The sequence below is a fragment of the Anthonomus grandis genome, chromosome 2 (assembly GCF_022605725.1).
Source record: "Anthonomus grandis grandis chromosome 2, icAntGran1.3, whole genome shotgun sequence".
In the NCBI taxonomy this organism is placed as follows: domain Eukaryota; kingdom Metazoa; phylum Arthropoda; class Insecta; order Coleoptera; family Curculionidae; genus Anthonomus; species Anthonomus grandis.
Genome location: NC_065547.1, coordinates 10953891 through 10981003, shown reverse-complemented (window position 1 = coordinate 10981003; position 27113 = coordinate 10953891). Strand labels below are relative to the sequence as shown.

At 34.2% G+C, this 27113-nt stretch overlaps 1 protein-coding gene across 1 annotated transcript; it reads right to left on the bottom strand.

Annotated features, from left to right (window-relative positions):
• Window positions 1-4655: 4655 nt before the first annotated feature.
• LOC126750426 (alpha-tocopherol transfer protein-like) lies at window positions 4656-24708 on the bottom strand. The gene is made up of 6 exons (XM_050460052.1): window positions 24626-24708; window positions 24492-24572; window positions 9088-9385; window positions 8820-9003; window positions 8590-8766; window positions 4656-4920 (listed from the first exon to the last, which is right to left on the bottom strand). Exons 3-6 carry the CDS (start codon window positions 9372-9374, stop codon window positions 4717-4719), a joined length of 852 nt encoding a protein of 283 aa, XP_050316009.1. The 5' UTR covers window positions 9375-9385; window positions 24492-24572; window positions 24626-24708; the 3' UTR covers window positions 4656-4716.
• Window positions 24709-27113: the final 2405 nt, after the last annotated feature.

The window sequence follows — 27113 nt, the reverse complement described above, 5'->3', positions numbered from 1 at the left end:
CACCATCCGACTGGAAGATAATGTCGCATATATTCCAGAGAAAGAAGGATGTTCATATCACTAGAAAAATATCCCGGCTTTCAGTGTCAAATATTTAGGATTTTAAGGTCGTCTGTTTTGAGGCGATAAATATGGTTAAATATACGATTTGATGATGTAATTTTCTAAAATGCCATCGAAGGACCGAAATTAGCGCCATCAAGTTACAACCATGTTCTTTGAATGTACCCAGATATTATTTTAATATTGTTAGAAGATGCTTGATGATAGAGATTGGTATGATATGCATTTATTCAGTAAGCTCATAGAGAATATTAGCTAATAATATTTTCATTTTCTATAAGCAACCAGACGACCGAAATCCTTGGGAATTGAGCTACCTGTAAGACAAAGACGGATAGAAAAAGACTTAATAAAAACTTCTTTCTGTTTAACCCTTGAACGATTCCTTGGCCTATAATTAGTAGCAAGACCTCTTTGATTAAATTATAAATGAAAACGCTATTACGATTTGATTGCTGGTTAGCATGTAAAATTGATAAAGTTCTTAAAACAAAGTCGAAAGTCTTCCCTATAGACTAAGTGTCAATTATTAAAAGTTTCAACTGTATTGTAAATTGGAAATATTTACAATGCGTTTAAATGAGACTCAGAGAATGAAAATATTAATTAAGCTGTCCTAGAGTAAGAAAACTATAACACACAACAAAGTTTGAATAATCTTTAACAATAAATATTCGAGCAGAGAATCTGCGAATGTCAATGAATAAGCCAATGAATTGAGATTGACTGAAGAGGGACTGGAACTGTTAAAATCTTGCCAAATCAGGAAGGACTGGCGTTCCGAATGATGAAAAACTGGATGACTTACTTTCCTTACACGAAAATTTGAATCTCACAAGTAGTGGATAACACGCTTTATCGACGACAGTACCAAAGTCATTAAAGAAGGCAAAGTGGTATTTGTCTAAGATTCAACTACTTCAAGAGCTACTAGAAGATGATCCAGATAACAGAAATGAGTTTTGCTAAATCAAGACCGAAAGAACTGATAATAACTCTAATTTTAGATACTGGGGACTTTAAAGTCCATACTAGCTTAGGGAAAATCATTCTCAGCATTATGAATAGGTGAATATATCGGTAGGAATTTTTAATAGCAGAATAATAGAACCACAATTCTTTCAAAAAAATTTGACGGGACAGCTTTATCATGACTTTTCAACAAGCTTCCCTACACGCTATGTTGTGATTGTAAGAAGATTCCTAGATAATGATTTCCCAAACCGGTGGATACAGATGTGGATCAATAGAGTGCCACCTAGGTCACCAGACCTTAATCCATTGGACTATTTTCTTTGGGGTTATGTCAAAAATGAATCGTACATAGTTATGCTTGAAGATCGCATTCGTAACGCATTTGGTAAAATAAGTTTGAATAATGTGGAATGTAGTTTATCAATTTATGTTACAGTAAAACGTTATAATTATTATTTAAACGTAATTATTTCGTTGAAGATAAAAAAGTCAACAGTTATCGAAAAAAAGACGACCAAACATTATTATTGAAGTTCACCTTACGAGTCACCTTATATCTGAGAATTTTTATACAGAGCAAAATTCCATTCATTTGTGTTTTTTATTATTGGCTGGTGAACGTGTATTTTCATAGAAACTCTATGACAGTTGTGCGCCAAACAGACATTGTCAAGTGTGAAGTGTACGAGCAAAGTTGCGGTTTTTACAATGGTAAAGTTAACGGAACGAGAAAAAATAGAAATTCTGTGCATGGTTGGGTTTGGTGATAGAACACGTACTCAAAGAGAAGCTGCTCAATTATTCAATGAAAACCATCCTGATCGTCCTCCGATATGTCAAAAGGTGGTGAGTAGAATAGAGGCTAAATTTAGAGAATTCGGTCATGTTAGAGATCTGCCGAAATCTGGTCGTCCTGCTCGACATGAAAATGAACAACTTGACGTTTTGCTTTCTTTGGAAGAAAATCCATTTACTCCTCTGTCGCAGATTGGGGCAAATTTACACATGGCGAAATCTATAGTTCACGGAATAGTTAAAAAGCACAAATATCATCCCTACAAAGTTATTTCTGTGCAAGAGTTTGGGTCGGTTTGAGGCGAAATAAGTTTTGTGAACGCTTACAAAATATGTGCAATCTAAATAATAATTTAGTAACAAATATTATTTTTTCCGATGAAGCCACGTTCTGTTTGAATGGTAGTGTGAAAAGACAAAATTGTCGATATTGGGCAACAGAAAATCCGCAGTGGATAATGGAGGTAAACACCCAGTACCCTCAAAAACTAAATGTGTGGTGTGGAATAGTGCGCGGAAGAGTAATAGGTCCCTTTTTCTTTGAACAGACTTTAACGGGACAAGTGTATCTCGATTTTCTCCAATTTGAATTAGTTCCAGCATTACTAGCTTTATTTCCAAATCCATTGGACCCAGACTACAGCATAAAGAAACTCTTTATGCTGTGCCCAGACTTTCCTGACGAAGAACTAATTTTCCAGAAAGATGGCGCTCCTCCGCTGTATGCTGCCACTGTGCGTACATTTTTGGATGAAACCTTTCCCAATCGGTGGATAGAAAGGAGGGGACCTATCGAATGGCCTGCTAGGTCGCCTGACCTAACACCAATGGCCTTTTTTTTGTGGGGATACCTCAAGTCGAAGGTATTTGTTAATAGGCCAATAATCTAGACGACTTGAAAGAGAGAATTCGCAGAGAAGTGCGCGCCATAACTCCGGAAATGATTGAAAATGTGCAACGAGACTTTATTGATTGCCTTGGATATTGTCAAGCCGCGAATGGCAACCATTTTAAACATTTAACTTAATTTTTGTTCTTTTTTTATTTGTTACATGAATCGTCTTTTCTTCGATAACTGTTGACTTTAGGTATAGGAAGGACATGATGCATGAAACATACGTAGAATTCCACGCGAAATTCAAAGATGCAATAAAAAAAGGTGCTTTCATTTGAAAAAATGAAGTTGATGGTCGTAATTTATTTTTGAGCAACCCTGTATATACGAACTTCACGTAAAAAAATGCGCAACTTGAAATAAAAATCGACGGGTCCGAGCGTTTTTTTTCGTTTGTTCGATTTAGTCACCGTTTTTTGCGACACCGAGATCGATGTATCCGAGTATAAAAAAAATACCTCCCCTTTTACTGAATTTATCTGTTATTAAATCATAACCCTGTATGTAATGAATTTTGTCATTGAAAACATTTAAAAAAAATGTATGCCTATTTTATAGCGAGTGGACCATAAACCAAAAAAATGCCAAGAAATTCGTTCTTATTTATTATTGTAAAAAAGGGTTTATTACATAGCTTAGTCAACTTTATTGAAGCCAAATAAAATTCATTGAGGTTTTTTAAGATTTTCTCCCACTGCATATTTATTTATTTTTTTATTTGAAAGAGAGTTTTAAAACTTTCAAATTTTCCTCCCATTTCCAGTCAAAAACCAACAAAAATGCCAAAATAAAATTAGTTGACCCTTCCTCTGTATAGAACATATAATTAAAATTTCTATTGTTTTATTCAAAATAATTTATTTAATTTTCAAACAAATGCATACACTTTCGAATTAACTGTAAATAAATGCAACCTAAATAAAGCGGAAGTTATTTATTCCGAGCTTTTTAACACTTCTCGATTATTGCTAAAACATTATTATGCGAATTACTTATTTATTTTATTTTTTTTTCTATTGTCTTTCCTATGGAAAACTTTTTTTTTTTACAAAATTACAAAATTTCTTTCAAAATTGAATGGTGTTTTATTGGTATAAACCTTTTTATTTTTTAAAATTTTTTCCAGAATTTTTAAACATTATTTATAGTGTTTCATTTTTACGGTTCGTTCGATTCTGTGTGTATTAAAATGCTCTATGCACAAAATAGTCAATTGATTTTTTACACACTTGCACATTTAGAAACATTTACCTACAAATCGAAATAATTTGCCACTAATTATTTCGATTTAAAAATCGCGCCATTTGAACTGGCTTCCTAGCGGCGAAAACTTATAAGTTTCTGCGTGACTACAGAGATTTATCACACTTTTTTCACATTTAAACAACACTTTTAATTTAGGGCTTAAAGAACGTGTCGATTGAAACAATCAAAAATGCTAAGTCTACCAATTTGAGGCAATTGTGTTGGCGTTGTTGGATTAGAGACGTTCTCCTACTATATGGGAAATAAATACATTTTTTCTTATATTTACATTATTCCAAAATCCTTTAAAATAAATTATCTATTTATTCAATCTATAGATTCTTCATCAAAATGCCAATAACTTTCCTATTTGTGTTTACAAAAAAAGGATGAGAAAAACCATATACATTAGGAGAAAATTATTTTTTTGCATTCTAGAAGTTTTTCAAAAATTTCTCCCAAGACATAGTGAATATCTGTTTGAAATCTTTACTAGTTGTTTATTTAAAGAAAAAAAAGACTTTTCCGGTTTAAGCGGAAATAATAAAACCGGTGCAAGTGCCATGCCTGGTATACCTTCAAAAACGTAATCCTATTATAAATCTGTTTTAGCACCACTTCAAACACCAAGTCATCTTTAGGCTACCTTAAGCCATTTAATGACATAAAAAAAACACTTAAGAAAAAACAAATATTTATATACATCCCCTATATGTAACAAATTATAAACTTTCATAAATAAATTAAGATCTATTAAGTCTATAATCTTCGATTTGTTGCTGATGACTATCTAGGTAATTCTTCGATTTTCTCCATTTAAGTCTGGTGTCCTCTTTGAGTTGCTCCAGATTGGTTAGGTCACCTCCAAGGTCCGCGGGGAGTAGTTCTTTGGGGATATATTTTTCGTAGAAGTATTCCAGGCTTTTGTTCGGGGGGTGGGTGATGATCTGTATGGAAAAATAAAATTTAGGAAAAAATATGAGAATATAAGCGTAATATATGGAGTTGGAATGGAGGAATATTTGTTTAATTCCAAAGAATTTAAAAAAAAATTGTGAAAGTTATTATTTTTTTAATTAATAAAGATTTTTCATCGATTTTCCTGAATATATATTATAGCTTGACATTTTTAAAAAATTGTCAAATATTGAAAAAATGAAAAATACTAATTTTAGACGTTTGATTTAGAAAGTTTCTGAACATTTATCCCACTTCATGCAAATTGAATAAAAAATATCTTTTTCTAGTCAAAATTCTTATTATTCTATTTTTTTTAATCGTAGATTTCACAATTGCAAAAAATATGGATGTACATACTTCTTCAATTATCTAAGATTTAGGCAGCTTTATAAAATAAAAATATTCCTCACCCCAAAACAGAATATTTACTTTGCGAAAGTCTGGTTTTGTCTTTACTCGATTATGGGGACGTAATTTATGGAGATTCCTTATCTATAAGTACCAAAAAGGCTATTCAAAAACTTCAAAATTATTGCATGAGATTGGCATATAACATTCCATATAGACATCACATAACATCGTATCTTAACGCTAATCAAAGTCTTAATATCAATAATAGAAGACTACTGCACATGCACATGTTTGTATACAGAGTCATAAAAAGAGGACAACCGGCATATTAAAGACACAAGCTTTAAGAAGTTGTCCATTCTCATGCAACTCGAAATAACGATTTTATTGTACCTATCTACAGATCAGCAGCTTTTAGACGTTCTTTTAAATTTGTTGCTATTCAGACATGGAACAGTCTCTCCCAAGAACTAAAGGAATTACCTCTCCAAAGCTTTTTTAAGCAAGTCAAATTAAAAATACTTTTGGGTCAAAATAATAATTGATTTTGATTTTTTTTATATGTACTTGCAAAAAAAAAATTTTACGTGTCTTCGACTAGTTTCGCCTGTTCATCTGCATTTCTCTGCATGCCGGCCCCCCTTCTCGCTTTCTCGTATCAGCGCTGCTTCCTTATCTAAGCTGGTATCCCTATTCCCCATTGAGGGTATATAACTTCATGTGTGTGCCTGGCTTTTTTTTATTAATACAGGGTGTCCATTTATAAACTGACACATTTTAACTGCTTATAAGTCGAGAACGGAAAATGACAACAATATGCGGTTTTCACAGAACTTCATTAATATTTTTCAAGTTTTTTTTGACAGTGTTGCCAAGTTTCAAAATTTACCTGAAATAGGAGGAAAAAAATTGATGATTTTCAAAGGCCGATATCTCAAAAATTTTAAATGTAACACCCTGTACTTTTTAATTTCACATGAAAGCCTGTTAAATATCCTTTCCGAAAATGTATAAATTGTCTTAAATTGATTATTTTTTTTACAGAGCCAATTTTAGTAAATGACACCTTTTTGAAAATTTTCCTAGAATACTTATTCAGTGATTGATGAACATTTTCTGGTAATTGCCTATGTATCGCTTTAGCATGATCATAATTAAATAATTTGCGCTATTGCCATGTCTATAAAAAGTATTTATTCTATGTATTAAATTACTATTTATAACAATGTTAACAACAAACAATTGAAGAAATTAATTTTAATTTATAACTAATAAATTAACTGCTGAATATGACCCCCATTTTGCTCGGAACACAAATGTAGACGGAGAAATAAGTTACCGAAGGCGGTTTGTAGCATTCGCGGTGTAATTTGGTTGAAAACGTTTACTATGTTGTTGCGCAGTTTATCCAAATTTCTTGAGGTTGGATTGTAGCAACGCTCTTTTACATATCCCCATATACAAAAATCTGGAATGGTTATATCGGGAGAATAAGGTGCCCACTCGATTGGACCTGTTATCGCCCTATCCATCTGTTTCCAAAAGTAATATCTAAGGAATCCCTTGCGACCCTAGAGAACCTCTTGCTGGAAGTAGACCGTGTCTAAAATTCCATGCTGCTGAAGTTGAGGATAAAAAAACCTTTCCAACATATCGGTGTAATTATTTCCATTCACTGTTGCTTCTTGAAAAAAAAATGGCCCATAAATTTTAGATTTCGATACTGCACACCATACGTTCAGCTTAGGAGAATCTCTTTCAAATTCGTTATACGCTCGAGGATTTTCATCTCCCCAAATTCGGCAGTTCTGCTTATTTAACTGATGTGAAATGTTGCCTCATCAAACATTATTAAATTGGTATTCGGCTCATTTCTAAAAAGATCTAGTAGTGTTTCCCACATTAAATATCTTTTTTCAAGGGCGCAATTTTCTATTTTTTGGAAAGTTTGAATTTTGTAGGGTTTAAACTTAATTATTTTTAGAATTTTATGTACTTTACTTTTTGACATATTTGTCGTTTGAGCTATCTTCCTAATAGATATTTGGTTATTGCTTAAGGACAACACTTCTTTTACCAGCAAAATATCATCCGACAGATTATTTATGCATTTAGATATATTATAACTTTTCTTTTAACTGTTCCCTCCTGGGAAAATTGGCGTACCCGATGAAGTATAGAATTGCGTGAAGGTGGAGCTCTTTCAAAAAACAGCCTAAATCTTCTTCTCGTCTGCGTAACTGATTTACTAAATAATAACACGCAACGTGCCTTTTCCCGGGTGGTAAACATATTTAAACCTTTCAAAATCTTTAAAAAATGCAAAAATACATATAGAAATCAAATTATTGGGGCTGCCCAACAAATGACGTTAAAAAGATTTGACAGTAGTTGAAGCCCATAGAAAAAATTGTGTAACTCACAGCCTCCTTGACAAGCTACGATTGTTATTATTGTCACTTGATACCGAGAATGTTATTTAATAGGTATTTATTGTAGGAAAATTTTCAAAAAGATGTCATTTATTAAAATTGGCTCTGTAAAAAAAAATAATGAATTTAAGACAATTTATACCTTTTCGGAAAGCGGATTTAACAGGCTTTCATGTGAAATTAAAAAGTACAGGTTGTTACATTTCAAATTTTTGAGAAATCGGCCTTTGAAAATCATCAATTTTTTTCCTCCCATTTCAGATAAATTTTGAATCTTGGCAACACTGTCAAAAAAAACTTTAACAATATTGATGAAGTTCTGTGAAAACCGCACATTGTTGTCATTTTTCGTTCTCGACTTATAAGCAGTTAAAATGTGTCAGTTTATAAATGGACACCCTGTATTTTACTTAGTGGTTTTTCCTGATTTTTTTATGTTTTTACATTTCTATTCAAATATAAGTACTTTTAATTTTGGCTCATAAATATTTAAAATGTATTGCAACAGGAATGTAAATAGTTGTTTAAGGCCTTTAAAATGGTTATCTCACTTGTACTACAGTTTACTGATGGTGCAGGCAAACGGTTGTTTTAATCGAGAGACACTCCTATTTGTCATAATAAAATAAGTGAACACAAAATTGTAACTTGATTATAAAACTGACAAATAAAATCTTTTTGTATTGTATTTGTATTGTATTGTATTATAGATTCCGAGACCTCCATGTTGAGGGTCGAGTTTGAAACACCCTGCATATGTATATTTTGATGAATTTTTAAAAAGACTTTCTTATAAAAATAATCTTTACATTTTTTTAGTCTTTCTATGGAAAAAAGAGAGTTTTTTAACTATATTTCCCTTCAATGACTTACCATATCAAAAAGTTCCTTATTCATAAACGGCTTCAAAATGGTAATAATCTTGTCAAACACATACGAGGTGTTCATTATATGAATGAACTTCAGCTGGGTGGGCAAAGCTTCTTGAAGAAACTGAAAAAACTTCTTCACGGTCGACAATTTCAGCCTCGTAATGTGCATCAGACCCACCTAAAATCATTTAAATGTCATGTTTGCCCAATTTTTTTTTCTTAATTTCTCACCCCTTTGATGTCGATTATCACCACCAGTCCAGCGGGGGGATTATCGTGAAGAATCAGGTCCATAATGGTGTAAATCATTTTAACGTGCGAGTCCACATGGAAACTGGAATAACTGGTGTCTTTTAGGCCTGCACAAATCACCGCGTAGTTTTCTTTGGTTCGTTCGGGCATTATTGCTACATTTCTTAAAAAAAAATTATACACACATTGAGAATATAACACAGATTTGGCCTTTAGGGGTTAATTAATAAAAAGAAAATCTACTTACGCCACTTTTAAAGTGTGAATCATTTCCTCGGTATCCACATCCCGATTGTCAAAAAGTTCCGGGGCAGCCGCCTTATATTTAAAAAAACACACTATACACGTCTTGGTAGCCTCTATATCATTCTTACAAGCCACTAAGAATATCGCTATCTGCTCGTCGGATAATTGTGGTATCGTCGGCATAAGCTCCAGCCATTCACGGATGCCATCTATGTTGTAACTTGACGTCCTTCCGGTTCTAACTAGTTCTTCCGCTTTAAAGTTGTATTGGATCAATGTGCTTGGCATGGTTAAGTCCTCTGCAAAAGGTTTCTTCTACTTAGATGATCATAATTGTCAATAATCGTTAATTGAAATAAATAATATTTATAATTGTTCGTGTTATTGCACTTGTAGAACAAAGAATAAGTGAATTTACATTTCATTTCATTTTCACGTCAATTATCAAGGGCAAGGTAGCAACGATTTGCACGCGCCATGGGAAAGTATTATGTTTTGTATATTATTTGCGAGGCGTGATAGCGAATAACTTTAGGTTTATAGTTTTTCCTTTTTTATTACTAATAAGTTTATTTCACCCAAAAATAAATATCCTCATGTTCAGATAAATGAAGGTGTTCCACTTTTTTGTGAAAGTTACAAACAAAATCCTGTATTTCCTAGTCACGTTTTCAAATAGAATCAGCTGTTTATTACTAATGCCAAATCATTTTGCTTAAAAACAATGCAATTCTAAGTTTATCTACCTTAAACGTGCCAAGAATAGACCGCTGACGTTATATTGGTGTACACTGGACGAGACACTGAATCTGTTTCCGAATTTTATTCTCCCGTAAACGGGATTTTAGGAACCTCTATTTATTTTACTACGAACCCCTATATATATTTTTTTAGTGGCTTTTAGGCACGAGAAACTTCTTAGTATAGAGAGATTTGATTAAATTTCTATGATAAGGTACTTAATTTAAATGACCATTTTTAAAAAAAAAATTATAGGGAGTTGTTGAGAGAAGGGGAGCAAGGGATGTTTTTCGTACCAAATGAGAAAATACACTCGGAGGTAACATAAAAAATAATAATAAATAATTTTTATCAATTCAGTTGGTCATGCAAGAAGACTATACAGTCTGTAGGACAGTCTTTCTTGTGTAGCGGTCTGTAGACCGATTCACACCATTCTTTTGACCATATTCCGGTTTCCATATTTTAACAAGCAGTTTGTAGATTGCATCAACACTAATCTCGCCCATGGATTTTATTATGTTGACGTGCATGCCATCATCACCTGGTTGTTGTTTATTTTTGGTTTATTGTTCATCAAATTTTGATATAGCATGATCTTTGGCTTTATCGGCCTATAATGCGTGGGATCTGTTTATGTTTGCATGTTCTTCAAGTTCTTGGCATATTATAATAATAATAAGCCTTTATTTCCAACAGGCAACTTGCCCAATAACAGGAAACAGTTGCAAAATAATGAAAAATATAGTTAAAAAAAACACACACACAAAACAAACCTAAAAGAATGAAAAGAAAAGGTAAAAAAAAAGTCACAATCTCAAAAGTTATCCAAAAAATTAGAACTGTTGATTAATTGCGCTGAGTTCAAATAAAAAATAAAATTAAAAAGTTAGTTAACTCACGATGAAAAAAAAGGAAAAAAAAAAGGTAATTTAGTGGACTGTAAACACTTAATGAGATTAACTAAAAACTTGGAAAACGCTGTTGTGAGACCTTACCTTTTATTATCGGTGGCCGAGATTTACGAATTATCTACACTTTCACGCTAGCGATTTTTCGGTATTGAGTCGCGACTCTAAACTGTTTGACGATTAGAGCTCGAATTGAATGGCGCACTGTTTAAGGCCTCAAAACGAGGAGTTGAAATTCAAGAAAAAAAATTAAATTATTTAAACAAATGAAATACTTCCTTAACAAGGTGAGTCAACCAAAGGCATTAAATTTAACTAAAGAAAAATTACCGAGTGATAATAATAGAACATGAATTAATATGAACTAAATAAACTAAATGAAAACTTAACATACCGCCCACTAAAATGCATTGCATTTGTCAGTCCTCCGAAAGTGGCAAAAGAAAGAGCTTCACCACAGGTCGCTTTAAAGTCCCATTACTAGTGCGAACAGTAACAACTGTCACTATTCCATCTAAACCTGGATGTACCTCAGTTATGCAGCCCATTGACCAATGCAGAGGAGGGGCCAAATCATTGCGAATGAAAACTAAAGTTCCTGGTGAAAGATTACCACTGGATTTATGCCACTTAGCACGTTGGTGCAACGTATGCAAGTACTCACCAGACCAACGACGCCAAAAATCTTGGTGCATTTTTTGAAGCATTTGTCAACGATCCAATTGACGAACGGGAAGTGAGGTGACATCCAATTCAGGAGGAACACTCAGAGGTTCCAGTGTCAGGAAATGACCCGGGGTTACAGCAGTTATATCATTGGGATCATTACTAAAGAGTGTAAGAGGTCGCGAGTTAAGAAAGGCTTCAATCTGAACCAATACAGTATTTAGCTCCTCATAGGTCAAACACTGCATACTAATGACTCTGTATAAATGAGTTTTTACAGATTTCACTCCAGCCTCCCACAATCCTCCAAAGTGGGGCGCAGAGACAATATCAAAAATTACTGTGTAATAAGAAACTGAACACTCTGCACACCAGCGTGAAAATACTTTAAATGAAAAAAAGTAACTACAAGCCTTGTAAACTCGTGATTACTGGGTAGGAGAGCGGGATAGTTATTGCTAAAACTTAAAGAATGTTTTAATCTACTACCGACACGTAGTATCCCAGCACTATCTAGGAAAACATTCAATTTTCTAAACGCTTTCAAAGGTATTTTATTTCCTTGAATTAACATTATATCCGAGGAAAAGGTTTGCGACTGAACATGTCTAACCAAAAGCATTAATGCATTGTGGAGTTCTACCAAAGTAAGGTTACCTTCATATTTTTTGCGGGGCAATGAAATATTATGCTTATAGCGAAGAATATAGGCCATAATACGTTTCAGTTTGTCGAGCGACGAGAATCTTGAAATAAGATTATCCAGAAAACCCTTAGAAGAAAAAATTGAGAGACATGTTTTCTTTTCTTCAGGTAAATCATGTGAAGTTGAAGGAGTGTTTATGAAGGGGATCCAGTTGCGAGTTGAGCTAATTAAAAAACTAGGACCCGCCCACCAAAGCGAACTATTACATAACTCCATATGTCTTTAGTGGTGCAACTTTTGATTTTGCACAACTAAAACGAGTGGTTGCCTGACCGTTAGGTAGTAAACTACAAAAGTAAATAACGGCACAGTAACCCTTTTCGGAGCTATCACAGAAACCATGTAGTTTCAAAGTTTCAACAGGAGAATAAGAAAATAGTAGGCGAGGAATTTTGAGGCTAGAAAGGGTTGAAATATCTCTAACATATTGTTTCCAAAGATTAAGAATATCATTTGGAGGCGTTGCATCCCAATCCAACTTTAAATTCCACAAACGCTGAATTAAAAACTTGTCGAGAAACATTAAAGGTGAAAGAAAGCCCAGTGGGTCAAAAATTTTTGCCAAATTAGATAACAATCGGCGTTTAGTGCAACCCCTATCCACAGAGTTAACGAAAAATTGAAACACGTCAGAGGAATGGTTCTAATAAAGACCTAAAACTTTTAGCGGAATCAAAATTCAGAGAAATGTCCTCATTATACAAATAAGAAGGGGGTAAATCAGCTAACAAGCGAGGATCATTGCTACACCACTTTCGAAGTTCGAACTCTCCTTTCTGCAGCATCAGTACTAAGTCCTTTTAAGGTTTTCTAGAATCTTCAATTGTTGATGAACCTCCAGTTAGATCATCAACATAGCATAAATTTAAAATAATTTGCGAGGCCTCAGGAAAATTATCCTTTTCCTCTTCAGCCAGAACAAACAATGACTTGATATAAACATTTGACGAATATCCGCTAGGACAACAAATCGATGAATTCTAAAACCAAGAAGCAACGCAAAAATGTCAGCTTGCAATTTCGGGCCAGACAGAAGATGATCATTAAGTGACATACCATCTGATGGTTTGGCAGAGGCATTGAATAGGACACGAAGCTTAGTAGTGGGACTTGAATCCTTTAAAACACAGTGATGTGGAATATAGAATGACTTTTTTGGGATTACATCTGAAGATACTAATTCCATATGGTTCTGATCTAAATATTCCTTTATAAAAGCAGCATAATCAGCATAAAGCTTCGGATTTTGCTGTAACCTGCGTTCTAACGATAAGAAATTGCGAAGAGCTAATTCTCTACTTCCATAAAAAATAGGCTCATCACCTCGGAAGGGCAAGGAAACCACAAATCGGCCATCCCGATTGCGATACGTAGTTTTACGGAAAATATTTTCGCATTTCTCGTCCTCGGGAGATAAAACTTTGACATGTGGTACTTCTTTAACTTCCCAAAACTTCTGCATAATATCATTAACTGATGCCTGATAACAGAGAAGCGATTGTGTAGCGATAAGTGAAGAGTTGAAAACCGTTTTACCCATCAATATAAAACCAAAAACAGTGGTTATTCTTACTGGCTCATTATAGTCACCGGTAAGTCTACCCTCCAGTAAAATATAGGGAAACAATGGAGCACCTATTAATACATCAATAGAGCTAGGAGTATCATAGAAAGGGTCAGCCAAGGACGCGCTGCGTAAATGAGGCCAGTTTGCGGTAGAAATAGGATGACTAGGTAATAGCTCGCAAATTTTTGGAAGAACTGCAGCTTCCAAATCAAAATTCGGAGTGAATTTATTACAAGGTCGAATCTTGGTAAATACACTTCTTGCACAGTTTTGTACATGAGCTTCTCCAATACCTTGAACGAAGCAAGGCGTCTTATAGGAAGTAAGTCCAAGACGTTTAACACAATTTTGTGAGATAAAGTGAAGTTGCGAGCCAGAATCAAGCAATATTATAATTTTCTAAAATGTTCCTGACCCATCTAACATATCTATAAGAGCCGTAGAAAGTAGCACATTACTAGAATTATAATTGTTAACGCTACTCGCTACCAGATGCGAAGAATTGGTAGACCTGGAGTCCGCCTGAAAGCTAGATGGTTGATCATTGTGGATAGAGCTGGTCGATGAGAGTGCGGGTGGTGTAGTACTGCTGCTACTACCAGAAAAATAATTTCTCTCAAAATGTAGTAAGGTATGATGTTTTTGTCTACATTTATGACAAACATGCGGCGATTTACATTCTTTGACAGAATGACTACTACTTAGGCAATTTAAACACATTTTCAGCGATTTTACAAGTTGGTATCATCATTAGGAGTTTTTGTTAAAAAGATAGGACAACGATAAACAGAAGGTGCTGTTTTACAAATAGCACAACTGCTAGATTTAAATTGCTCAGTGCCTAGAAGAACCTTGGAATTTGAGAAGCGATCCTCTCTCTTAAATTATTTTTTATCTTTTCCATGAAGGGCTGAGCAAACATTGTCGAGAGCGGCACAACGCTTATGTAGATAGGTTGTAAGCTGTTGAAATGATGGACTAGTATGTGAATCATATTGCAATTCGAATTCAGTAGCAATAGAAACATGCAAGCGTTTAAGCAACATCTGAACCAAAATGAAATCCCATGAAGCTGCAGGAAAGTTAAGATTTCCTAATGCAGCAAGATTATCAGACAATGTATCCAAAAGTTGTCTTAACTCGGCAGGATTCTCAGTTGTGAGTTTGGGGGTATTTTCGATAGCTGCCCAGTGTGTGGCCGCAACTAAACGAGGGTTTTCATATCGCTTAACTAGCATTTCATAAGCGGTTGTGTAATTGACATCTGTCATCGGTAACTTCTGAATCAAGGTCAGAGGCTGACCACGTAAGATACTCAAAAGATAATTAAATTTTTCTATTTTACGCAAAGTACTGTTATTATGAATCAAGGCATCAAACATATCTTTAAAAGTAGCAAACTGTGTAATATTTCCAGAAAAGGATGCAATCTCTAATTTTGGCAGTGTTACATGGGACTGATTACTAGACGATGAAGACGAACTCAATTTAAAGATTATGTGTTGGGAAGTGTCTTCTTTAGCACTTCTCGATATATTAAGAATATCCGATAGACGATTAAATTCAGTTTGTCTAAGAACTTTGGATGAACTTTTCAGTTTATCGGACATCCTACTATATCCGAAAAAAAAACGAAGAAAACAGAAGAAATTAAATGAATTCAGAAGAAAATTTCAAGGCAAAAAACGGAGTCTCAAGACCGACTTTAGACCGATTATAAGAAAACGAGAATGATGTTGCGTATACAATACAAGCAACAATTAAAAAACTCCAATGAATGTACTTGTGACACCCTGTTAAAACCAATATAAAAATGAAACCTGTTGGAAAAAATATGTGCACTGTTTACCTTTAGATATAATCCTGCAAAAGAATTCAACTTGAAAAACGACCTGTGTTGATTTAAACGATAATTCATAAATTCTTGTTAAGAAAATGCGATGAAATGTTTGCGATCGATATTTAAACTTTCTGCAAACCAACTAAAGATGAAGTGAACAATGCAATGTATTTTTGAAATTGAAAAAGAGAAGAAAATTGATCAACTAATCAATTGTACTTTTTAATCTTAAGCGTTAATTTTCAAAAGGCCAAAGCGTGAATAGCAAAAAATCCGGGTCGAAGGACCAAAAATAATGTTGATTAATTGCGCTGAGTTCAAATAAAAAATAAAATTAAAAAGTTAGTTAACTCACGATGAAAAAAAAGGAAAAAAAAAAGGTAATTTAGTGGACTGTAAACACTTAATGAGATTAACTAAAAACTTGGAAAACGCTGTTGTGAGACCTTACCTTTTATTATCGGTGGCCGAGATTTACGAATTATCTACACTTTCACGCTAGCGATTTTTCGGTGTTGAGTCGCGACTCTAAACTGTTTGACGATTAGAGCTCGAATTGAATCGCGCACTGTTTAAGGCCTCAAAACAAGGAGTTGAAATTCAAGAAAAAAAAATTAAATTATTTAAACAAATGAAACACTTCCTTAACAAGGTGAGTCAACCAAAGGCTATTAAATTTAACTAAAGAAAAAATACCGAATGATAAAACAACATGAATTAATATGAACTAAATAAACTAAATGAAAACTTAACAAGAACAAATAACTATTAATATGATATAAAAACCCAATTATAAAAGTTTTACAAGATAATCACATATTCAACAAAATTAAATTAAATTAACTGCAATATACCTACTAACTATAACTTAAACACACGGGTCTTAATCCCAAGAGTAATGATCCACCAAGATATCGACACACTTCTTCACGATCACATGAACCGGAGAGTAATTTATATCGCACATGTGACAGATCCGATTAAATATAGCGCATATTGTATATAGTGCCGATAATCAAACTCTCTAACTGGATATATACCATCCTGCCTGAAGGCCAAAAACTTAGCAAATCTACGCTGAACAGATTCAAGGAGACCAACATGATTCTGATATAGCGGGTTCCATGTAATGCAGCCAAACTCCAGTTTTGATCTCACAAAGCAACAGAAAAGCAGTCTTAATGTAGATTCCAGAGTAAAACTCTGAGAACTTCTAATTATGAACCTAAGCCTTCTCAGGGCTGACTTGACTGTGTTGTTGAAGTGTGGAACGAATGTAAATTCAGAGTCGAAGGTGATACCAAGATCAGTAATTTGCTCTAATCTACTCAAAATAGTATCATTAATAAAGTAATTCAAATTTAAGGGTGTTTTTGATCTAGAGTAACTGACCACACTACATTTAGCCGCATTCAAGCCTAACCTGTTAACAGCGCACCATATCTCCAATGTATTTAGGCAGTTCTGAAGAAAAACACAATCCTTCAAACCATATACATTTAAATATAGCTTCAAATCATCGGCAAAAGTCAGCCTATGACAAGTGAGTGACTCAATCAAGTCATTTATAAAAAAACTAAACAGAAGCGGACCCAGGTTCGAGCCCTGTGGCACACCCGACGTTATGGTAAAAAGTTTCGATTTAAAGCCCTCATATTCATCATATTGAGATCTACCAATCAAGCAGGAATGAAATAAATTAAATAATCTCCCTGAAAAACCATACTGAGTTAATTTATGCAGCAAAATATATTGATCTATCTGATCAAAGGCTTTTTGGAAGTCGGTATAAATAACATCGACTTGAGTATTAACATCAAGTGATTCACAGATGTGGCTAGACAGACAGGATAAGTTAGTAACACAAGATCGCCCCCTAAAAAATCCATGCTGGTTTACAGAGATGAGTTCTTTTGCGTGACTAAATAGCGACCGATTCAGGATAATTTTGAAAAGTTACAGAGTAATGAGATTGGCCTGTATTTCACGATTTGATCAGAGTCCCCAGCTTTTAAAATAGGTATTATTTTAGCAGTCTTCCAAATTTCAGGAATCTGTTCTGTTGACAGTATTAAGTTAAAAATGTAGGTCAGCGGATCAGCCAGGACACCAATGCAATCTTTAATCAAGAAGCTAGGCACACCGTCTACACCAGATGTTAACTTATTTTTGAGTTTTTTACTAGCCAAAATAATCTGGGAAGCATCAACGTTGGAAATGTCAAAGTGGGGCACATTATCAGACGTCGATGAATTGTAATGAAATTTGATTATATAAATGCCTCACCAAAGAACAGTGCAAAAGCATCAACTATGTCTTGTGGGTCTTTAATTACCACGTCATCGGGTAGCCTCATCATACTAGGAATCCTGGTGCCAGCCTTCTTAGAACCAATAAAATTCCAAAAGCTAGATGGGTCCAAAGAAATATTCCTTTCGGTGTTTGATATATACAACTTATATTAATTGCGTATTTGTTGTTTGATAAGGTGTCTAAGAGAATGGAATTTATTTTGAAAGAATGGAGAATTGTACATTTTAAAGTCCTTGAAAGCCTTTTCTTTCCTATAAATGTTCTTAATCAATTCTCGAGAATAATAATTTGGAAATCTTCTTTTACGTTGCTGCTTAAGACGAATGTGTGCGGCAAATATGCCAATCAATATATTATCATATAGGGCTCCATATGGATCATTAACGTTAGAGGATAATTACACAGTAGACCAGTCAGCTTTAAGGATCGAGTTATAAAGGAGATGGAAGTTGGCCTTTCTAAAGTTAAAAGAATGAGATAAGTTTTTATTAAGCTGAAAATTATGGACACCTTGGCCTGAGACAGTAAAATCAATTTGCAGATGCAAATCCTCCAAGACAAAAGGCACGTCACTACGAGAAACAGTACATATATAGTTAGATAAAACAAGATCCAATAGCCTGTTATTATAGTTTAGGATGTGATTACACTGAACAAGATTAAAAGTGTTAGCAAAATTATTCACAGCAATAGACTCTTCACTAACATGATTACCTGTAGGTGAGTTAATAGAGAAATCAGACACGTTAAAACCGCCCACTATTATTACATTATGGTTTAGCTTTGATATTAAAAGTGTAAACTGATCCAGAAATTGCTCGAAAATTACAGATGTAATAGATGGTGGGATGTACAAAACAATCATGTAAAATATCATATATACAACAACATCGATAGAGGGCGCAATACTGTTGCAAAAATCAGACAAACTAATTTTTTCAGACCCAATGTTTTTAGAAACTCCACAGAGAACTCCGCCACCACCTGTGGCATTAACTGTGGCTTCCCAAATTTACTAACAGCCAGCACATTGACGGTAGTTTCGCATAAGTCAGTCAGCAGCTTCTTAGTCTGGACAACATCAATTTCTAATTTCTTTGTCAAAAACCTTTTTAATTTCCAGGGTTTTAGCTAGGATTAGTCTCTTCCAGCCATCTGTTTTAGGCCGACTGTTCTTTCCGTCATCTAGTGGATATTTTATCGGTTTTATATGAATGGTTTTCTTCATACCAAACACGATCCATGTTGATCGCTTCCCACGTTCGATTTGAGTCTCATTCAGTCATCAGGACCACTGTTTCTTGGAAAACTCCATCTTTGGGCATCGGTAATCTTCGACTAGCTTAAAGACGCCCGAGGCCTACCCCAAAAACGTAAAAATTCACATCTCTATCCAGAAGAAAAAACTTATTAGTATGCGAGATCTCAGAGATATGGTAATTTCCACACAGCTGACCACACTATCTACATATCGGGAGAAATTGATACTAGAAGAAATGAAGTCGCATTTTATCATATTGTCCAAGTATATCTGGCAACAACTGATCTTTCAAATGACGTAGTAAACGCTGAATGTGAAAAACTAAAATTAGAGTCATTTTTAGCATAATTAAAAAAATATAATCCCAAAATAGGGACTACCAAGAACCATGACCACATAAGACACATTGTAGGGAAATATAGACTGGGTGAAAGAAATCAACACGGTGAACGAATTATTTAGATCTGGACAAATGAGAACAATATGACCATCTCAAACACAATATTCAAACATCATCACGATCGCTATACAGATATAATACATAATGATAAGAATACGTCTGAAGAAGTTTTTTGATTTGGAGAAAACAGTTAGTAAATACATTTAAAAAGGTACATTAATTCAGTTAAAACATATTCCAGAACAGTCAGTAGCTTTAGACTATAGAATGATACGTTTTACAAAAGTGAAATACAACAAAAAAAAACAAAAGAAGAAAGGAATGGATGACAGAGAAAATTCTGGAACTCACGACGGAGAGAAGGATGTATACGAGATAGAAAAGCAAGGGAGTTGCATCTATACAGGAAATTACGTTACTGCAGCAAAAATTCCTTCAATATGCACAAGAAGGTAAATGAGCAGATAGGTATGGAGAGAATAAAGCAAGTAGGAATCCTCATTCCTTCCGCATGGCTCAACTCTACCTTCGTGGCGATTCCAAGAAAGTCAAACTCTTTTCAGTGTAACCCTATAGTATAATTAGTCCCCAAAGTATGCCTAAGAATAACTCATATATGGATTAATAAAATATGCAAAGGAGAATTAAGTAACACTTAATTCGGATTTCAGAGTGGACCCGGCACTGGAAAAGTTCTCTTTTCCCTGAATGTGAACGTGAATGAACTAAATGTGTACGCTTTTCTCATTGACTATCGTAATGCCTTTGATTATGTCAGGCATCAGGATATATTATCAGCAACCGGGACTGACAAAAGTCTCCACTACTGTTTCAGAGAGGCTCTAGTGGAAGATATAATAGGAATTAAAGTAAATACAGTCAACTTTACTGATTGATTTTGTCAACATTACTGATCTAATTTTTTTTAAAAACTTCATTTGACTTCCTTATTTGAAAGTTATTTGTTAGGCAGAAAACAATATGTTTTTCACAGGGGCTTTCGTTCACATAAATATATTGTATCTTCGGGTGTGCCACAGGGCTCTAACTTGGAACCGTTATTCTTTCTGGTATTTATAAATGATTTAATTACTATTCTTATCAATAAGAAACTCCTATTTGGAAAACCCTCCAATTGAATTGAAGGGTTTTAAGAACATAGAAGCAATAAAAACATTATTTTTTAGCTTTGTACGTTCTAAACTTGAATACGCTTCTGTTATATGGAGCCCTTACTATGAAATTGGAAAAAATTCAACAAAAGTTTCTTAAGTATCTATCCTTTCAATTTGATGATTTTTACCCTCCACAGGGCATTTCATATAACCTGCTTTTATCTCGATTCTTCGTGGAATCACTTGAATTCAGGAGAAACAAAGCTTCAGCTGTGTTGTTGCATGGAATTCTGCGTGGGGATATTGACTGTTCTGAATTGCTAGATAAATTAAATTTTTGTGTACCACGATTAAATTCTAGGAATACTAAAACCTTTTAGTGTATCAAGGCAAATACGAATATACTCTTTTATTCAACCCTGCATGTAATGTGCAATAATGCTAATAGAGTCTCACAATATTGTAATTTATTTGTATGCTCTGGTGCTGAAGTTATACGAGGTCTGGCTATTAAATAACGAGACTGCGTGCCTAGAGGGCGGCCTAGACGGGTGGGGAAAAAACGAGTAGTGCGTTGGGTATCTAGATATCTTGTCTATGCACGTACCAAAACACGTTTTTGTCACTATTATAGTATTCGTGTAGTAGCGGTTTGAAACGAACGTGTTTTTTTCTCGTGCCGAAAACCATGGGTGACAAAAAACAAGAGCAACGCATCAATCTTAAATTTCTCGTTAAATTGAAAAAAACTCCGACTGAGTGCTATAAATTGTTGCAAGAGGTCTATGGGGAAAATTCTCTCTCTCGTGCCCATCTTTTTGAGTGGTGTAAGCGCTTTAGTGAGGGCCGAGAGAGCACTGAAGATGACCAGCGCTCAGGTCGCCCTGTCACTGTTTCAACTCCGGAGACAGTGACCAAAATCAACCAAATTGTGCGTGCAGATCGTCGAATGAGCACCCGCACTTTGTCGAGGCTGTAGACGCCGATAAAGAAACGGTTAGAAAAATTTTACACGGGGAATTACACATGACAAAAGTCTGTGCAAAGTTGGTGCCAAAAAACCTGACTCCTGACCAAAAGCTCTTGCGTCAATAGGTCTGCTCAGATTTCCTTGAAAGGTTAGAAAAAGATCCCGGACTAATGAAAAACATTATTACTTGCAACGAAACGTGGATTTTTTAATACGATGTTAAAACCAAGCGGCAATCGATGCATTGGAAGACGCCTGAATCAAAAAAGCAAGGATGTCCAAATCAAAATTCAAGGCAATGTTGATCGTTCTTTTCGACATTCAGTCATCACGATACCGTTGATGACTGAATGGGTTCCAGAGGGTCAGACTGTCAACCAGACTTACTATTTGTCAGTTTTGGCAACACTGCGAGAACGAGTTCGTAAGAAGCGGCCCGAGTTGTGGAAAAACAACTCGTGGATTTTGCACCAGGACAACGCACCTGCCCATAACGCGCTATCTGTGAAGCAGTATTTGGCAGGTAAGCGCACTCCAGTGCTCGAACACGCGTCGTATTCGCCAGATTCGGCCCCGTGCGACTATTTTTTTGTTTCCGAAGATAAAATCTGCTTTAAAAGGGACCCGATTTGAGTCGATGGAAGCGGTAGAGCAAAAAACGGCAGAGCTTCTAAGGGCCCTCACTAAAGAAGACTTCCAGCACTGCTTCGATCAATGGAAAAAACGTATGGAAAGATGTGTGGCGAGGGGAGGAGAGTATATTGAAGGGGAGCATTCGAATGTATAATAATTTTTATAATAAAACCCTTTTTCGTAACCAGTCTCGTTATTTAATAGCCAGACCTCGTAAGAGCGTTTTTGGGATTTTCCAATTAATTTTCCAATTATTTTTTTTCTCTCTTTGATATTTTGGTATAAGGGTATTTATTTTGTTTGGGGTTTATAATTTGTGGTTGCTTATTTTTATATAGGAAGCTTAAGATTGTTGCTATAAATTGTTAAAATATTTTAGTTTTAATTTATGTATGTCTTTATTATATCTTAAAAATTGTTAAAACATTATTGTAACCTTTGATTCTGTAAGTGGTTTATACTGTTGGGCTGTATTGCTGAAAATAAATAAATAAATAACAAACGCAGACGACACCGTGATCCTAGCAGATCACAAATCAGACTTGCATAAAATGATGCACTAGATTACACAACCTAGTGAATGATTCGGCCTACACATAAACACTTTCAAGACCAAATTGATCGTTTTGGCCAAGGACCAGATTACCGAAACGCTTTTGATCAATGACAGAAATATCTTGGCACCATGATCAACTCGTGCGACCTGAAGGCAAATCTTCATCAGAATAAAGCACTTCTTCTCCAGTCTTAATTTGCGCTTGGGGCTCAGAATGCGCATGGTAAGATGCTATATCTTCAGAGTATCGTTGTGAAGGCTGGACTCTCGAAGTGAGAGAGAAGAATCGAGCTTACGTATACATCTTACGTATCGCCGCCTGCTTCGTATCTCATAGATTCATTAAGTTACAAATGGAGAGAAATTAAGAAGAATGATACATAGATAGAGCTATACAAGATACATAGACCACATCGTAAGGCGATAGATACAAATTACGAAGTAAAGATTTATGGAAGACGATCTGTTACATATCTGAAGACGTTAGAACTCCTGGTTGAAAGACACTAGAAGATCGTTCGGGTGCACTTCTACTGAAATTTTTAGAGCTGCTGTACCCAGGATAATGTTTGCCAACGTTCGTGAGGAGAGGGCGTGATAGGACAAAGAAGATGTTTAAAAACTGATTTCATAATTGAGATAGTTGCGAAAAAATTGCTGAAAATGTCGTTGGAACTACATATTTTAATTTTTTAAAAAGTCTTTTGGTTTTGAGACTTTGTTGAAATTATATTGGAAAAAATTAGCTAAATTAAGATAAAAAAAACACAATCTCCAGATAATCCAGATAGTAATAAAAAAATTAAAGTGGGTTATAAAAAAGATAATTTTTCCATCGCCATCTCACTCGAGGTACGGAATATAAAATATGTTAATAAAATCATGTTTTCCAACTCAATTAGATAAACTAGACCAGAAAAACACAATTTCCAGATTATCCAGACAGTAATAAAGAATGAGAGAAGGATACAGAAAAAAGAGAGGAAACATTACAGTCCGATAATATTAATGTTATTTATAGATGTCTTGGGATATGGATTCTTGCTTTTCATACATCAGCATTGACGTAGCGCAAAAAATTATTTTATATTGGCTTGCGATATTTAAAGGCGTCAATGTCTTGAAGTATCGATTAACGTTGTCCTACGTCATCGTCATCATTGATCTAGGGAAAAATTTATTATTACTTTATACTACGGTTTTGATTGGCTATTATTAAATCTTTTTTTAAATATGGCCCTGCACTTTTTAAATGAATTATTGCCATCCTCCAAAAAACCAAAGGGGTATTAAAATTATCGGAAAATTGAATTCGTTATCTTAAGCATTTATTTTAAACACATTCTCTTGCAATGAGAAATGAGATGAGATTCTATAAAAAGTTTATACAGTCTGTTCTTATGTACAGTCCTGTAAGCATTATATAATTTTTTAGGCAATAGATCACCAATATTGAAATGAAAATTCTGCTGACAAAAAGATAAATATTTTCTTTTTGCACATTAGTAATGGCAGAACTGCGTCTCCCTTTAACACATTGTTTTATGTACTGTTCTAAGGTCTATTCCGTCTATTTAAAGCTTATTACTTTGTACATTTCACTCAAGGTGATGTGTTCGAAAAAGGCCAATACCAATGCGTGGGGCAACGAACGTTTAATTGCGTTTTTATGCCTCGATAGAAAAATGTGCATATTAATAAAAAATAATAAAAAGACTTAACTTACCCAATACTATGATTAATAAAATAGCTGATAAGAAAATCAAAAACTAACTTAAGACCTTTTAAACCACCACACGTTGAGCACCTGCAAACTGACTAAATTTAATTCGATTCCTCTGAAAATACCGAAAAATTTACCCTATGGACCCTCGCTTGAAGCCAATTAAACCGAAAAAATGCAATTATACAGTAAATAATTTCCTACAAATGTTGTTAAAACCTTATTAAAAACTAAACTACATAGAATTACACTTTATTATTGGCATGCGTGTGTTGGAAAATTGCATTAGACTACGTAAAAACCATTGGGTTTTATGTATCTTAATATAGGAGTAATTAGTTTGATAAGGATTATTCGGGTTTCTATACCGGGTTTTTCACCCTTATAATGTTGTCGATTGTGTCGTTGTTAAATGGGACTATATGTTAAATTTTAACACGAAAGAATTGAACGTAGAATATAATAAGTTAGGCAAAGGTAAATATATACAGAAAATTTTGTATGAGAAAGAATGACATTTATTAAATAATTTTTTTAAATATTTGACAGATCAAGACTGTGGTCTAAGGAAGTTTAAAAAAATAACAATTTTGTCTGGTTCTCCTTGTCCTCTCATATAAACTGATCTTCTGATCCTCTAGTGTGGACCCTAATTAAAATTAAAGTCAATAAAATCACGCTGTTTACTCCTTATTAATTACACACAAACCGGAAATGTATGTATTCTATAATATTAATTTTTTTCTAAATATAAAATTACAATAATTGATATGGTCAGAAAAAAACTCGCCGTATAACTTACACGCATTGGCGTCCTTCCTTGACTATATAGACACTTGTTTTCATTTTACAAATTGGTACGTTCTTATAACAAGCTAATTCGCATTTTTTTTTACGCAAAACTAATTTAGATGTGCACTTTTGACCGTTGTAATTTTTATTTATGTCGATTTCCTGAGTGATTAAGTAAAACGTGCTCCTAGTTATTTTTTTTGATCCGATAAATAGGACATTGAATAAAATTAGCTAAGATTAGGTTTTTTTTGTTGCATTTATTCAACAGTAAATCTATGCAGAAACGTATTTTTTTAAAGAATATTAGTCTAAGTAATTTAAAAAAAAACATTGATTTTTTCCTATTTAAAATGTTCACTTATTTTCAACTGTTTCCGAGATAATGACAGTTAAAAAAAATATGTTGTTTTTCATTAAGATAAACCATCATATGAATAAGTTAAAAATTTTCAACAGAAAATCCATCAGGAACTGAATATTAACCCCCTCTTAATTAATTTTATTTTTTAAATAATAGCTCCATATTATGTACATTAGGGTGGAGCGAATTTTCGATTTCTGGAATTTTAATTACCCTGTATGCTTAATAGGTGCCTATTGTAGTCGTTAGTAAACCAAAAAAACCTAACGTCAGAAAACAACTTCTTCGGTTGCCGAAAGTGCCTTAAAATTTCGGAAATTATTATGTTTTTTATTAATTTAGCGAATTTTTTATTTCTTAAAATTTAACCACTCTGTATGTTTAAAAGGTACCTATTGTACTCTCAACTGAGCCAAAAAAAAACTAAACGTCCAAAAACAATATCTTCGGCTGCCGAAACCTCCTCAAAATTTCGATAATTAAAGATAGAATCCCATCTATCTTTAATTATCAGAGGGAGCCATTGGTAAGACCCTTGAATCGTGTGAAAATTTACCAGTTGTACAGTTTTAGAAAATTGAAACAATTTTACCATTAGTTGATCTAGAAACCGTAAGTACCGATGCAAAGTATTTATATGAGATGTGTCAAGGAATCTCTACTGGAGTTTTAAAAGACGATTGGGCTCTAAAAGCGCCAGGGAAAATGTCACACTCTAGATGGCTTACCACAGCCAATAGAGTCCTAAGGTTATACGTTGCTACCAATGAGCCCTCTCAAAACCTTAAAATGTTAACAGAGTTTATAGTAAAAGTGTATGCCGTATGCTGGTTTCAAATTAAATGCCATTGGTCTTGTAAGGATGGTGTTAGGCACTTGTTTAGCATTATAAATAAATCTCGTTACCTTCCTGAAATTGATTGATCCCGTAATTGAGAGAAATGGATTTTTTGCGCACCCAGAAAATATTTTATTAGCCATGTTAGGAGATGATAGAAAACATATTCGAGAGTTAGCTTTAAGAAGGATTTTAAAATGCAGATCAACCGCAAAAACCGAGGATGTTAGAATATTTCGCGTGAATAAATTGAATTTTGATTGTCAAGATTATGTCGACTTAATTGACTGGCAAAATGTTGTTAAAAACGAGCCCCCATTAACAATGGAAATTTAGAACGAAGAACTAACTAACATGATTTCTTTGGTTCCTGATGAAATAGGGTTATTAAAATTCCCTTGTCATTCACAGGCAGTTGAACGAGCAGTTAAGTTAGTTACTGAAGCCTCTATGGCGGTTTATGGCCCTGAAGCACGAGACGGATTTATTAGAGCTCGTATTGAATCAAGACAAATCTGTGCTCATAGGGTAAAAGAGCTTAAGTCTTAATTCACTTAACTGAGATATTTGCAATTTTGAATTTGGCAACATTTTTATCATCATTTTTTTTTATCATTTCTGTAAGAATAAG